Below are 12305 nucleotides of genomic sequence, written 5' to 3' on the forward strand. Positions count from 1 at the left end.
TTACATCTGGTTATGGACACATCAGGTTGCACGAGGAGGAGAGCGTAGTCTCCATGCCATCATCATCGATGCACTGCACAGGACAGCGAGTCGAAGGAGTTCGAATATGAGTACGAAAAGTAACAGCCAAAAGATGAACCATCCAATGATGTTTCCGTTCACGACCAGCTGTTCAGGCTGGCAAAAAGTACCCTGAAAACTGTACATGCCCTTTGTGTCACTGTAAAACATACCAAAGTATGCTCCAAGTGCAGTAAGCGGCAAAAGCGTGCTGTAACCCGCATTCGTTGTAGGATAGGCGCGCTGAGGTGTACCAGCAGGATCCATCAAGAACGATGTCTGGCGTGCGCGAATAGCTTGCATGATGCCTGCTCGAGTCATGTTGGGCGCTTGGACTGCCAGCCAGGTTTGCGCTGGCGTGGAAGGATGATGTACATCCGTGCCCACCATCTGAATAAGGTTGTGTTGCGCAGCGGCTTGATAAACAGCATAGTCAAACGTCGACTCATGTACAACTTCGAAACCATCAACACCCCAGCTTATTAGATCTGCCACGGAAGGATGATTAGGCAGCCTGGGAAGTTGATATCCATCCTCTGCAAGGCAACATTGTTTGTGCATAGAACGAACTATATGTCAACAAGCTCTTCGTTCTCACGATTTGAACAGGCAGCTATTTACCTGTTGTGTTACTCCAATAAATGTGGTTAACGATTACAAGACCTCCAAGATCATGCACTCGCTGTATGGCTCTTTGCAGGTCTTCATCGCTGGGTATCGGCGGGCCAACTGGTACCGTTTCGTTGATATCGACGAAATTCATGTGTATTCTACAGCAACTGTGAACGATGATCTATGAGCACGTAGTAAAATAGATAGCAAGACCGACGTGTAGAGATGCTCACGAGTACTCCATTCCCGGTATGACTACAATCTTGTCGCTATATTCTTGCAATGCAAGTTGCTCTGCTGCCAGACCACCTTTGACAGTATTGTGATCACTGGTAGAGATTGTGTAACATCGTCTTAGTCCACAATTGTCCTAACCCCGGTGCCAAAAAGCAATGAATATACTTGCGTGACAATAACTGCATTGTATCCATTTGCTGTCAATTTTTTAGCATTGCACTGTGTACATGGGTCAAGTTCATGGCGATTTACCAATATGCCATTCTAGCAACTGGCGAACATTCATACGGCCGTCACTAAAATTAGAATGCGAGTGACCATCCAGTAAAACATTGTATTGGAATGATGTGTTAAATGGCTGGAGGTAACTCGACGGGTTGACACGCCAATCGAATGTAAGGTCTTGGAAGTTCTCTGCCTGCGGTACATTGTCGTTATACCGTAAACCGAGGCCAATCCCGATCAGAATTGCAATGATGACAATGAGAGTGGAAAGTCGAAGTGCAAGTCCCAGTAAATATGGTTTTGCTCGAGACCATAGCAGTTGCTTCCTAGATACAGCTACGTGGGGAGGAGGCTCTTCCTCGTCCTGGCTCGTTCGGCAAGACGATACCGAGGCCGAACCTTTAAGCACCGTAGCGCTCTGACTCTCATTCATGTGAAGTAAAAGGGAAAAAGGCAAAACCAACAGTTTGTGCTCACCAATGTTTCGTTACAGCAAACCATCTCAATGACGATCGTTGTGAAACAAAAATATCAACAGTAATGCACAAAGTCGTCAACATCGGTTACATTGAAGACGAAAGCTTTGCTTGCCATCCTTATTAAAGATATCTGACAAATCAACACTGATGTTGAACCTTTTTCGTAGATGAAGTGTAGCATAATCATACCTATTTACCCACGGCAAAATGGCAGTTGCCTATTTTGAGAGTCAATGCATACAAACAAAATTGGCAGTTACATAGAGTCAGTTGTGCATTCGTCCTTCAAACAAGGAGGAGGAGGATGGGGAAATGCGGGCACTATCGGAGCTACATTGTTGCTCATCCATGTCACGATGCATCATTTGGTCTCGGATAGAGATGAAGACTTTCACCGAGTCAAAAACCGCAGATCAGATCTCTCGCGGTCTGTCGGGAAAGGAAAAATTTACCCGCACAAAAAGGCCCTGCAGAAGCAGCTTGCTCTTTTGCACGCGTTTAACAGCAAAATGTCCTTCATTGTACCCAGAATCGCCAAACGCACCGCTGTTTGCTCCACCACCGCTGCTGTCTCGGCCGTCAAGGCCCATTACTCGACCGGTTCCCGCATCAAGGTCGAGAACCCTGTTGTTGATTTGGACGGCGACGAAATGACAAGAATTATCTGGCAAGATATCAAGGAAAAGCTTATTCACCCTTACCTTGATCTTGATATCAAGTATTATGACTTGGGCATGAAGAACCGCGACGATGTGAGCTCTCTCAATGTGGAAAGTAGCACCAGTAGTTACTGATGGATGCCAAAAATTTCAGACAAACGATCAAGTAACGATCGATGCTGCTGAAGCTATCAAAAAGTACAACGTCGGCATCAAGTGTGCAACCATCACTCCCGATGAAGCTCGCGTGGAAGGCAAGAACACTGACATATAGAACCTAATCTGCGTAAAACACCAATGTTAAATGCAAGATGCAATAGAGTTCGGCTTGAAAAAGATGTGGAAGTCTCCCAACGGTACCATCCGTAACATCCTCAACGGCACTGTGTTCCGTGAACCTATTATCATGAAGAACATCCCTCGCATTGTTCCAGGATGGGTTGAGCCCATCGTCATTGGTCGCCACGCTTTCGGTGATCAGGTCAGTAATCAGATAGCGGTGGGAGCGAAGATCAAGAAGAAAATGTACTGAGATGGTATCCTGTATCTGCATGCAGTACCGCTCTACAGACTTTGTTGCAGACAGAGCCGGTAAATTTGAAATGACTTTCACACCTGCTGATGGCTCTGAAGTCAAGAAATGGACCGTTTTTGACTTCCCCGAGAACGGTGGCGTCGGTATGGCAATGTACAACACTGACGATTCTATTCGTGGTTTCGCACACAGCTGTTTCAAGATGGCTCTGACCAAGAACATGCCGTTGTATATGAGCACCAAGAACACCATTCTGAAGAAATACGACGGCCGTTTTAAGGACATTTTTGCTGAAATCTATGAAAAGGATTACAAAAAGGAGTTTGAGAGCAAGAATTTGTGGTACGAGCACCGCCTGATTGATGATATGGTTGCTCAGGCATTAAAATCCAAGGGTGGCTTCGTCTGGGCGTGCAAGAACTATGACGGTGACGTCCAATCCGATATCCTTGCTCAAGGTTATGGTTCGTTGGGACTCATGACCTCTGTCCTTGTGACTCCTGACGGAAAGACAATGGAAGCCGAAGCTGCTCATGGCACTGTTACTCGCCACTACCGGGAGCACCAAAAGGTATCGTAACGTCAGATTGCGAGAAATACATCAAGATGGCGTTTTCGTGAAACTTACCGCATAGAATCATTAGGGCAACCCTACCTCTACCAACCCCATTGCTTCCATCTTTGCTTGGTCCCGTGGTTTGGCTCACCGCGGTCGTTTGGACAACAATGAAGCTTTAGGTTTGTTTTCCAACGATCTGGAAAAGGCATGTGTGAGAACCGTTGAGACGGATAACATCATGACCAAGGATTTGGCCTTGGCTATCCATGGCAAGAAGTAAGCTAATATATATATACAATTTTGCGCATGCAACCATGTGTATATTGACCCACAAACTTACAGCCTCCGCCCTGAACATTATGTGACAACCTCCGAGTTCATGCAGGCAGTGACAGATAACCTTAACAAACTTAGAAACTAAATCCTCCCAGAAAAGAAAGGAAACCAGATCAGGGCGGCAACTTAATTATAACTTCTCCGTTGGCATCATTACCATCACGCAATCCGAATAAATTAAAGTTTATTAGAGTTAGGTACACTGACAGATCCAGAATTTTCTTTCTCTTTTTCCCCTTGTCTTTTTCATTCTTTTCTTCATTTCAGAAATTATGAGCGAAACGTCCTGCTTGCTTGACAGACGCCGCCGGCGGCGAGTCTCTTCTGAAACTAGTCTTCCTTCTCATCGTACGTTCCCTTTAACATCCGTCTATCTCAAAAATGAAGGCAGTGTCGCAAGAGATCATCTAGGTAAACAATGTACAGACAGCACCTGAGATATAGAATTTTACCAGGAGACATATCATGTGTATATTTGTATCAGCCAACGAACGGACATACTTGGCGTGGCTGCGGACGAGTCTGTCAATGGTTTCGGTCGGCATAGGTTGGTCCTGGTTATAGTTCTTAGTTGGCAAATGGCTTACATGTAATATAGGCGTAGCACAACTCTTCCGACTAGACAGCGACGAACCAAATGGAAAGCAAATAGGTGTTGGATTCATTCTCATCAGCATTTTATTCCTTGCCTTTGCATGTATGCGATTCTTCCATGCGCAAACAGCCATGACAGAAGGCTACTTTCCAGCCTCGCGAGGCATTGTTGTTGCAGCATCGTTCATCTTACTACTTACGCTTTCATACCTGTTTCATGTCGTCCTCGTTCAGTCGCTTTAAGCTGCCTCATCTGTAAAACTATGTATGTAGGCTACAATCTACGTCATTCTTATTAGTATAGAAACTGCAAAACGTAGATCGATGGTTTTATTCTGTTTACAACGTACCTGATAATAAACAAACCATGCAACCAACACATATACAGCATGTGCATGAGAAAACCTACATCAAGTAGAGCATTGCATTGAGCAGGAAGCTTCCGCTGTAAATGCATGCCCAAGTTGCAAGAAGATGTATAAAGTATCATACATTCAACAAGAATGAAAGAAATCTGCATCCTGATAAAAATCATCTGTGCGATATGGATCGCTGCGTGCTTGACATATATCATTTGAGCAGTTATTTAAGTTGAAACAGATTAACATAAAAAATTCGATATTGGAGATGTGCTCATTGAAACATGTTTATAATAATAGCAATATGGAATGAAGTCGCCAAAAAAAATTATTTGTCCCTATCAACGTCGTTATCGTTTGTGACCAAAGTCCACGAATAGCTGGCCCATTAGTCGAATGTCCCAGAGATCTATGACATGGTTCCAAATGATGCTATTACTATCCTGCTTCCCGCAGCACCTTGTGCATATGAAGAAGGCAATGGCTCAGCCTTCTGAAAGCCGGTTGCAGCCTCGGCCAATGAAATCGAAATTGTAATATGCATCTGTGCATGTTTCATATGTTTCATATCATCCGAGGATGGACACAAAATCTTGCAGTGCCCAGGACAGATCTGGAATATCTTCCTGAATGAACGAGCTTATCAGGATATCTAAACTACAAGGTTCGCCTAGATGGCTCCTATTTGGCTTTGGTCTTGTATACTTTTATTATGTGGATGTCGAGTCCGTTCAAGTCCTAGATGTCATGAAACTCATTCTGAGTAAATGCGCCGAAAATCACCAAGCTGATTGTTGCAAAGAAAAAGCTTGCACAACTTCCAAATATAATCTTGAAGAACATGGCCTTTGGGATTGGCTAGTAAGTATTTGGAAGGGAGTAAGGGGGAAGTTGCTATGATTCTAACGTAAATTGAATCCACCGGCGAGAAAATTCTGCAGGGCAGCCAAGAACATTTATGCAAGGAACGCGAGGTTCAACTCGGCAAAAAGCTTAGTAGCACATTTGGCAGACGGATTGACATGATCACTACCACGAATGATATGAACTGGGGACTAAGGGAAACACTCCGATCTCGGTCATCTTAGGACAGCAATGCAAAAATGCAAGGATGATCACAGCAATACTCAAGAATCCAATATCTTATCCAACGGCAAGAAAATCTGCACAGTTATCACGGATTGGACGGGTCCATGAATAATTCCCTATGACTTTGTGAAGTTTAAGCATATGAAATCCATTGCCATGGTCGTGAGGATATATGTTTTCTATTGTACACGATGGAAAGATGCATTCGTAGTCGAGCATTTTTCGAAACCTGAAGATATCCAAGATGCTGGACGAACTACCCGTTTTTGTCGACACTTTGGATGCACCGTACGTATGGGAAAAATCACCGTCAATGACTGGAAAGTATTATATTATCAGCAGCAGCAAGAAAACGTGATAGCGATTATTTCCAACGAGCTGTTTCCACCAGTAGCAAGGATGACAATGCAGGACACTCTCCAGATGTATTTTTTACACCTTGCAAGAAGCGCCGCCGCGTATCTGTCACGCCCGAAGATAAATATCAAGTTTCAGATCTTGACGAGGCCCGCCCTAACGACGTTCTCGATGCCTGCTGCATTGTATGTCGTATATACTTAATGGAATTTGGCAGTTCTCTTGTTGACGACTATGGAACAGCCGTTTTAGTACAAATCGTCTTTGTCCAAATGTATTTGGGGACCGGGTGCCAATTGATAAAATCCGTGGACAAGCAGATGCCCGTAAGCGCAGATACGATGTCTCCGTGGACTTGCGCTGGTTAGACTAAGCTCTCTTTACCCCGACCCTCCAGCACAGATACCTTTTCTCACCCTCTGTATTCCTTTTACTCTTTTCTTATCCTTAACCCTTCCTTCATCTCTTCCCAGTAGTCCAATAATCCCTCGCCTTTCCCCCTTTTTAGCTAGAAAAGATTTTCCTCCCAATGTCCTCGGGACCAGGCTAGAGCGATAAGCTGATCATTTCCTTCACCGCAGCCGCGACGTTGGAACAATTGGCACTTCCAAGGGAGATCAGCAATCAAGAGCACAATATTGTAGCCGAGGTCAATTATTCTTTATTTATAATAACGGGAGGATATTATAGCTTAAAGGATGGCTGCCGTTTCTAGTGAAGTCTAGCATCGGTAAGCAGATACTAGGCTATTTCCTTGGTGACAGGACTTGGAAGGCTCGTGCTCGCAGAGTTAATTGCTCTGCATAAAAGAGTGCATCGACCGTGATCCGCATCAATAGCATCAAAGACATAGCTTTCTTTACAGAAACTTAAAAATGATAAAAATGGCTCGGTTTTCTTGGTCGATATTCGTCATTCATATATACATACATATATAACTTTTAAGTTCAATGCACGAGTGCCACGCATGATACTTGGTCACGGTTCAGATCAATGGAGGTAAAATGTTTAGTCTGCAGATTGGAGAGCTGGAACAAGGCGTAAAATGATCCTTTCTGTATCTTCAGTATGCATAACGAAAAGCAGCTAATGACATCTTTTTCCTTTTTCTGCTTAGCTACAAAGTATGAGGAAAAACCATCATACGATGATTCAAAATTCCCAAATGCCGGGTGCAAACATATGAATTCAAAATTTCCAGCTCCTGCTGGAATCACTGATGTTAACAAGAAGCGTTGCAATATATGGATATTTTCAATGGAGGATAAGGAAAGCGCAACATATGTACATAGCCGAGAAGGATCGTAGAAACAAATAATGATGCTAATATGATGCTGGTGTTATGATGATAAACATTGTGATGATTATGATGCTAATTGCGGTGACTAGGAGCTGTCAGCTGCAGATGCCGAAGATGCAGGGTATCTTCGTTCATCGGGCTTTTGCCATCGCCACCATGTAATGATAGATAATGCGAGACTACGTTTATCAATGAGGCTTGAACGGCGTTTCCCGGAGTGCATATTGCGTGTATGGACGATTTTCAGGAGAGTCTGATACATGAGCCAAGTAGCCATCAGAGATGTGGCTGACTTGGCTACAGACATCAATGTGACAATAATGTTTGCAATATTTGCTTGCTGCTCATGCTGGTGTTGGCGCTGTGGAGGCATTAACCAGCCTAACGCAGTTTGTTTAACATTTTGCGAGACATTGACTAACAAGTCCCACAAGGCATCGTCATTTTCGTCATCATCATCATCATTGTCGTCAAAGAGATTATGACCATGTAAGGTCCAGTAAGGGTTCCATTGATCATGCAGGGTGGTTGTCGCAGCACCCAGTTCTTGGACGGGTGATTCTGGTATGTAGTACTGAACTTTGGTTGTTTCGGGGCTGAAGCGGACATTGTTGGGAGGTGTGGGTGCAGAAAATTCACTCGAGGAAACAGAAGAAAATGAAGTGCGCTGTGAATCAAAGTAGGTGTTGTCAAAGGCGATGACTGAACTGCCCCGACGCATGTAAAGTAAGTTGGCTGTATAGTCGGGTGAAGAGCAGCCACTGGTTTTCTTTAATACGGGTTTGAGCCCGTGATTATCAGAGTAGGGTGATAGCCGTTGGGCTGCTGTTGTGGGAATGGGTTCGTCTTGGTTATCATCTTGGTGAGAATAGAGGGGACCATATAGCCCTAAAGGCGTTATAAACATTGAGTTACCGTGCCTGAAACAGGTGAAAAAAAGATTTTGGCTCTGAACTCACATGTGATATCAGATTCCTTTTGCCTACATGCACCGGGTGACTTTTTTGAGTACTTTATTGCAGACGACAAAAATTGTCTCCGCCCTTACCAATTGACAGTGGAGGGATGAACCATCGGATTGTGCCCGCCGAGCAGTGGTGTGCATGTCCTTGACATTTGCCTCCACAGCGCATTTTCGAATCTACTCAAAAGCTGATTTTCTACACGAAGAGCTCTCTGCGCTTTGGCATCGAACGGGTTGCTAGATCGCTGCTTGCTTTTGAGTTTGCGGATCTCTTTTCGCACTTGGCTGTAGGCTCTTATCGCATCGCTTGCTGTCCATTCGTGTGAAAGGTAGTCGACGTGTATGCAGGCTTTCATGGAGGAAGGGAATTTCAAGTAAAGAAGAAAGAAGGAGCAAAGAGCTTGAATCCCACGTTCATATTTATAAACATCTTTCTTTTCTGCTGACAATCCGAGATCGGCCTCGCCACCAGGTCGTTTTTGGAAACTGTGAGCTCAAACCAATCCTCGGGCGGGCCTCATTGAAGCACAGACCGCGTTACACCATAGTTACACATCGTGTCGATATGAAAGATTTTTTTCTCTCTCTCTCTCTTTGTGTACGTGTGTGCATATTTTCGGAAGGCGTAACAAACTTGTTTAGGACGATAAGCAACGCCCTTCAACTCTAAACTGACTGCGTCTTTTTTTATATCTTCCTCAGTTGTCTAAGGTGAAAGAGAGCTATAGTGAGAGTGTATATGCATTACTTGATTCGAATGACAGAAATGTGAATAAAACTAAATCAGACGACTCTTGATTTTCCTTTTGCAAGATCCCACACGCCAATTTTTTTTAAGTTTGTTCTGGGCCCAATTCTCTGCATTTTTGGAAACGGCAAGTGGGGCGCTTCCTCTGCCTGTATCAGCCTCCACGTGCCTCTTCTCAATCCATTTCCAGAGATCGCCCGGCTTTTTTCTTTGCAACACAAGAAAACATTGGTTTGAGAGATTCCGTTAGCATGGGAATTCAATAACTGAGTCGCTATCTCCTCCTCTCGGGATCTCGCACCGATCTGGACCAAGCAGCCGATATTCTGACACCCAGTTATGTTTACGGCGTTTCTATTTCTAATGACAGATTGATTGTTGGGTAGATAGGAGGACAGCGGAAAAGCTCTTCCGCGAGAGATAGCTCAAAAAGGCTGCAACGTTCTCACACATTCATACGCACACATCTCGGACCGGCATGCTCGCACACAGACTCGGATAAACAAAGCAACATCAGCATATTTTAAAGTGTTCAACGTTATCTGCACAATCACGGTGCGGGAAAAAAGCCAAAAGTGATGGAATTGGTATTTGATGGTTGAAGCGGATGCAAATCTTATATCATTTACATTTCTAATCAATGAATAGCAAGTAAAAGGGAAGCTATCAAGAGCCTAGTCTGTAGCCACGTCCCCACCGGTGACCTCCGAATATGTTTGTTGGTCCACTTTGCTGCTGCTGTTGTTGTTGTTGTTGTTGTTGATATGCTCTCCCTGGCCACATTTGGAAACCTCCACCACCGCGAACAACTGTTGGAGGGAACATACGCTGCAGAAATGCAGGCGTCGCAAGATATCGCCTGCCTCCTTGACTAGGATACGTTGTTGTCAAATAGTAGTAAATATGCGCTGCTGCGATGCCCACAAACGATGGAATTGGTAGCACACCGGTGGTGAGATAGTCGTAGCCAACTAGCACCCACGGCAAATACTGAGCCTGCAAACGATAGTAAAGTTTTAGAACAAACTTGCAGCGTAATGGTTTTGTCCCTTTTACCTTGAAACGAATTCCAAACATAAACGAAACTGGCACCTCGCTGTTGTGCCGAGACCAGAGATACGCGATGGACAATAAGAAGCTGTCACTCAAAACAATCAGATCCAAAAACTTGGCGGCGACCTGTTTTAAGACATACATGTAAATACACAGAGCACCTGTGACAAAAACATAGGAGACTCACCAGCTCTGCTGCACCGGTTACTAGGAAGAAATAAATATAGTCTGCAGTTCTTCCCGCAAACACTTCCGTCTCCAGCTGTAGAGAATATCTGTATAAAAAGTATACGTTCATGGCAAACGCTAGTCCAAACTTGTTCAGAAAGAAGGTCGTTACAAGTCGCCATAGCTGTAGTGTGTATACGAGTGATTAGAGATCTCGGACGATTCAGGAGCCAAAACTGTCAAGTAGGGTACCTGCAATTTGGACACTGCTGGCCAATTGAGTATAAGCGAATAAGGACTGACGAGCCCCAAGGCCGGGGCTACAGTCGTAGCAATAGACAGTACAAAGATGGATTTTGTTATTGGAGGAAGGGATTGGTACCAATCTACAAGCTCATTGCGAGCAGGTGGGGTTTGAGGTGGCATGGTGGGACAAGCGAGAATGGAGTGGAAACATTTCATCGGATCATTTATGCTTCTGGATCCTGCTCCCCATCGCTATCTTTCATGTACTCTGATGGCCTTCGTGCATTGATATTTGCGAAATTGATCGGGCTGCCAGAACTTAGACCTACAGTGTTAGGTGACAACGGTCTATCAGTTTGCGAGCCAGGGATCGTGGAACTGTAGGATGGTGGAGGATTCAGCAAGGGTGTGACCAGAGAACGGCAGGATTGCAGGCGCGCCTCTAAATTCTTCACGCGACCAACCATCTCCTGCACCATTTTTACAGGATTGGAACTTGTCGATATAGTTCCAGGTCCTCCGAAACTGACACTGGGATTCCGCGGTATCCTGGATCGCCGCATCATTAAAGGATCATTTGCTATGCTTGTTCGGTCTGGCGTCGAAGACCGTGAGGGTCCAGCCTGTTGCTGGAGGTGTTGTATCTCTTGCTCCAGATCAGAGCATTTCTTTTCGGACGTCTCCAGTTTACGTTCAAGTTCTTGTATCGTATCTGCTTGTTTCGTTGATTTGTGTCGCAAGACAGAAAGTTCATGGTTGGCATCTATTTATCAACAGTCAGTTAGCAATATTTCAGAAAATCGATTGTTCCAATCTTACCGTTAAGCTCATCTTTCAGACGCTGCGTTTGCTCCATCAAATCATCCTTGACAGCAATCTCGTTTTCTAACCACACGTCAGTCACTGCATTGCATCTGTAAAGTATGAGCTGAATACCTAGAATAACATTTCTCTCGATAGCTTTGTTGAGCTTGACCTCAAGATCAGACAGCGAGGAAGCGGCAGCTCTTAACACAATGAAATTTATCCTTCCTTAGTAAAGCCGCCGACAGCAAAAATGTATTTTAGCATCTACCTCTCCGTCCTTTCCAGATCATCATTGTCAAGCTCGAGCTCTAGAATCTTCTTCCTAAACATCTCTTCAGTCGCTCGCAAAATATCAATTTCTCTCTGCATCTGCATCATTGTCTTGTTTTGCTCATGCTTTGCCTCCGTGTATTTGGACTTTAAAAGAATTGATTAGATAGTTACAATGGTGCGGAATCAAGATCCTGTGCGTACCTTCCAATCCTCAGCTTCGTACTTGTACTGTTCACACCGCGCTTTCAGGTCCTTGTAAGCTTTCTCCGTTGTCTGCAATTCCTTCTCCAGTTCTTCTTCCAATTCGCGTGAGGATACTTGAAATTCGTCCAACGCTGCCCTGGTATCCTGCAGAGTCGCCTCGAGATTTTCTGCATGAGAACGATAATACTCTAGTTCTTCCTGCATTGAGTTGAACTGCCTTTTTACGTTGGTTTTAGCAACCACAGACCCCTGGCAACATGTCGCTTGCAATTCTTACATGATGCGTGAAGATACTGAAGATAAATCGACGGCCATGGTGCCTTTCTTGCTTGCTATAGCTGATGAAGAGTACAAAGGCGATCTGCCTCAAGCAAACGTCGGACTGGTTGTCGTGCACTGCCATCTTCCATGAGCCCACGTGACACAGCTCAGGCACCTCAG

General features: G+C 44.6%; 8 protein-coding genes across 8 annotated transcripts; 3 read left to right on the forward strand and 5 right to left on the reverse strand.

The window, feature by feature from the left end:
* Nucleotides 1–21: 21 nt before the first annotated feature.
* Nucleotides 22–1567, reverse strand: VTP01DRAFT_7566 (uncharacterized protein; the record flags this gene model as incomplete). Its single annotated transcript, XM_069386591.1, has 5 exons — nucleotides 22–596; nucleotides 682–839; nucleotides 906–1001; nucleotides 1079–1106; nucleotides 1162–1567. 5 exons carry the CDS (start codon nucleotides 1565–1567, stop codon nucleotides 22–24), a joined length of 1263 nt encoding a protein of 420 aa, XP_069242031.1.
* Nucleotides 1568–2122: 555 nt separating this feature from the next.
* VTP01DRAFT_7567 (uncharacterized protein) lies at nucleotides 2123–3787 on the forward strand (the record flags this gene model as incomplete). The annotated part of the gene is made up of 6 exons (XM_069386592.1): nucleotides 2123–2365; nucleotides 2427–2526; nucleotides 2593–2753; nucleotides 2830–3378; nucleotides 3452–3642; nucleotides 3709–3787. The coding sequence occupies 6 exons, from the start codon at nucleotides 2123–2125 to the stop codon at nucleotides 3785–3787; spliced, it is 1323 nt and encodes a 440-aa protein (XP_069242032.1).
* Nucleotides 3788–3815: 28 nt separating this feature from the next.
* Nucleotides 3816–4247, reverse strand: VTP01DRAFT_7568 (uncharacterized protein; the record flags this gene model as incomplete). Its single annotated transcript, XM_069386593.1, has 2 exons — nucleotides 3816–3953; nucleotides 4155–4247. The coding sequence occupies 2 exons, from the start codon at nucleotides 4245–4247 to the stop codon at nucleotides 3816–3818; spliced, it is 231 nt and encodes a 76-aa protein (XP_069242033.1).
* A 1038-nt stretch (nucleotides 4248–5285) lies between these two features.
* Nucleotides 5286–5743, forward strand: VTP01DRAFT_7569 (uncharacterized protein; the record flags this gene model as incomplete). Its single annotated transcript, XM_069386594.1, has 2 exons — nucleotides 5286–5516; nucleotides 5597–5743. 2 exons carry the CDS (start codon nucleotides 5286–5288, stop codon nucleotides 5741–5743), a joined length of 378 nt encoding a protein of 125 aa, XP_069242034.1.
* A 245-nt stretch (nucleotides 5744–5988) lies between these two features.
* VTP01DRAFT_7570 (uncharacterized protein) lies at nucleotides 5989–6353 on the forward strand (the record flags this gene model as incomplete). Its single annotated transcript, XM_069386596.1, has 3 exons — nucleotides 5989–6068; nucleotides 6136–6286; nucleotides 6345–6353. 3 exons carry the CDS (start codon nucleotides 5989–5991, stop codon nucleotides 6351–6353), a joined length of 240 nt encoding a protein of 79 aa, XP_069242035.1.
* A 1133-nt stretch (nucleotides 6354–7486) lies between these two features.
* Nucleotides 7487–8721, reverse strand: VTP01DRAFT_7571 (uncharacterized protein; the record flags this gene model as incomplete). Its single annotated transcript, XM_069386597.1, has 3 exons — nucleotides 7487–8289; nucleotides 8361–8383; nucleotides 8450–8721. 3 exons carry the CDS (start codon nucleotides 8719–8721, stop codon nucleotides 7487–7489), a joined length of 1098 nt encoding a protein of 365 aa, XP_069242036.1.
* Nucleotides 8722–9779: 1058 nt separating this feature from the next.
* VTP01DRAFT_7572 (uncharacterized protein) lies at nucleotides 9780–10760 on the reverse strand (the record flags this gene model as incomplete). Its single annotated transcript, XM_069386598.1, has 4 exons — nucleotides 9780–10109; nucleotides 10170–10292; nucleotides 10354–10518; nucleotides 10587–10760. 4 exons carry the CDS (start codon nucleotides 10758–10760, stop codon nucleotides 9780–9782), a joined length of 792 nt encoding a protein of 263 aa, XP_069242037.1.
* Nucleotides 10761–10804: 44 nt separating this feature from the next.
* On the reverse strand, nucleotides 10805–12179 carry VTP01DRAFT_7573 (uncharacterized protein; the record flags this gene model as incomplete). Its single annotated transcript, XM_069386599.1, has 6 exons — nucleotides 10805–11343; nucleotides 11400–11465; nucleotides 11517–11587; nucleotides 11656–11804; nucleotides 11862–12081; nucleotides 12142–12179. 6 exons carry the CDS (start codon nucleotides 12177–12179, stop codon nucleotides 10805–10807), a joined length of 1083 nt encoding a protein of 360 aa, XP_069242038.1.
* Nucleotides 12180–12305: the final 126 nt, after the last annotated feature.

This window comes from Rhizomucor pusillus (genome assembly GCF_041956525.1).
Source record: "Rhizomucor pusillus strain CBS 183.67 unplaced genomic scaffold VTP01scaffold_4, whole genome shotgun sequence".
In the NCBI taxonomy this organism is placed as follows: Eukaryota; Fungi; Mucoromycota; class Mucoromycetes; order Mucorales; family Lichtheimiaceae; genus Rhizomucor; species Rhizomucor pusillus.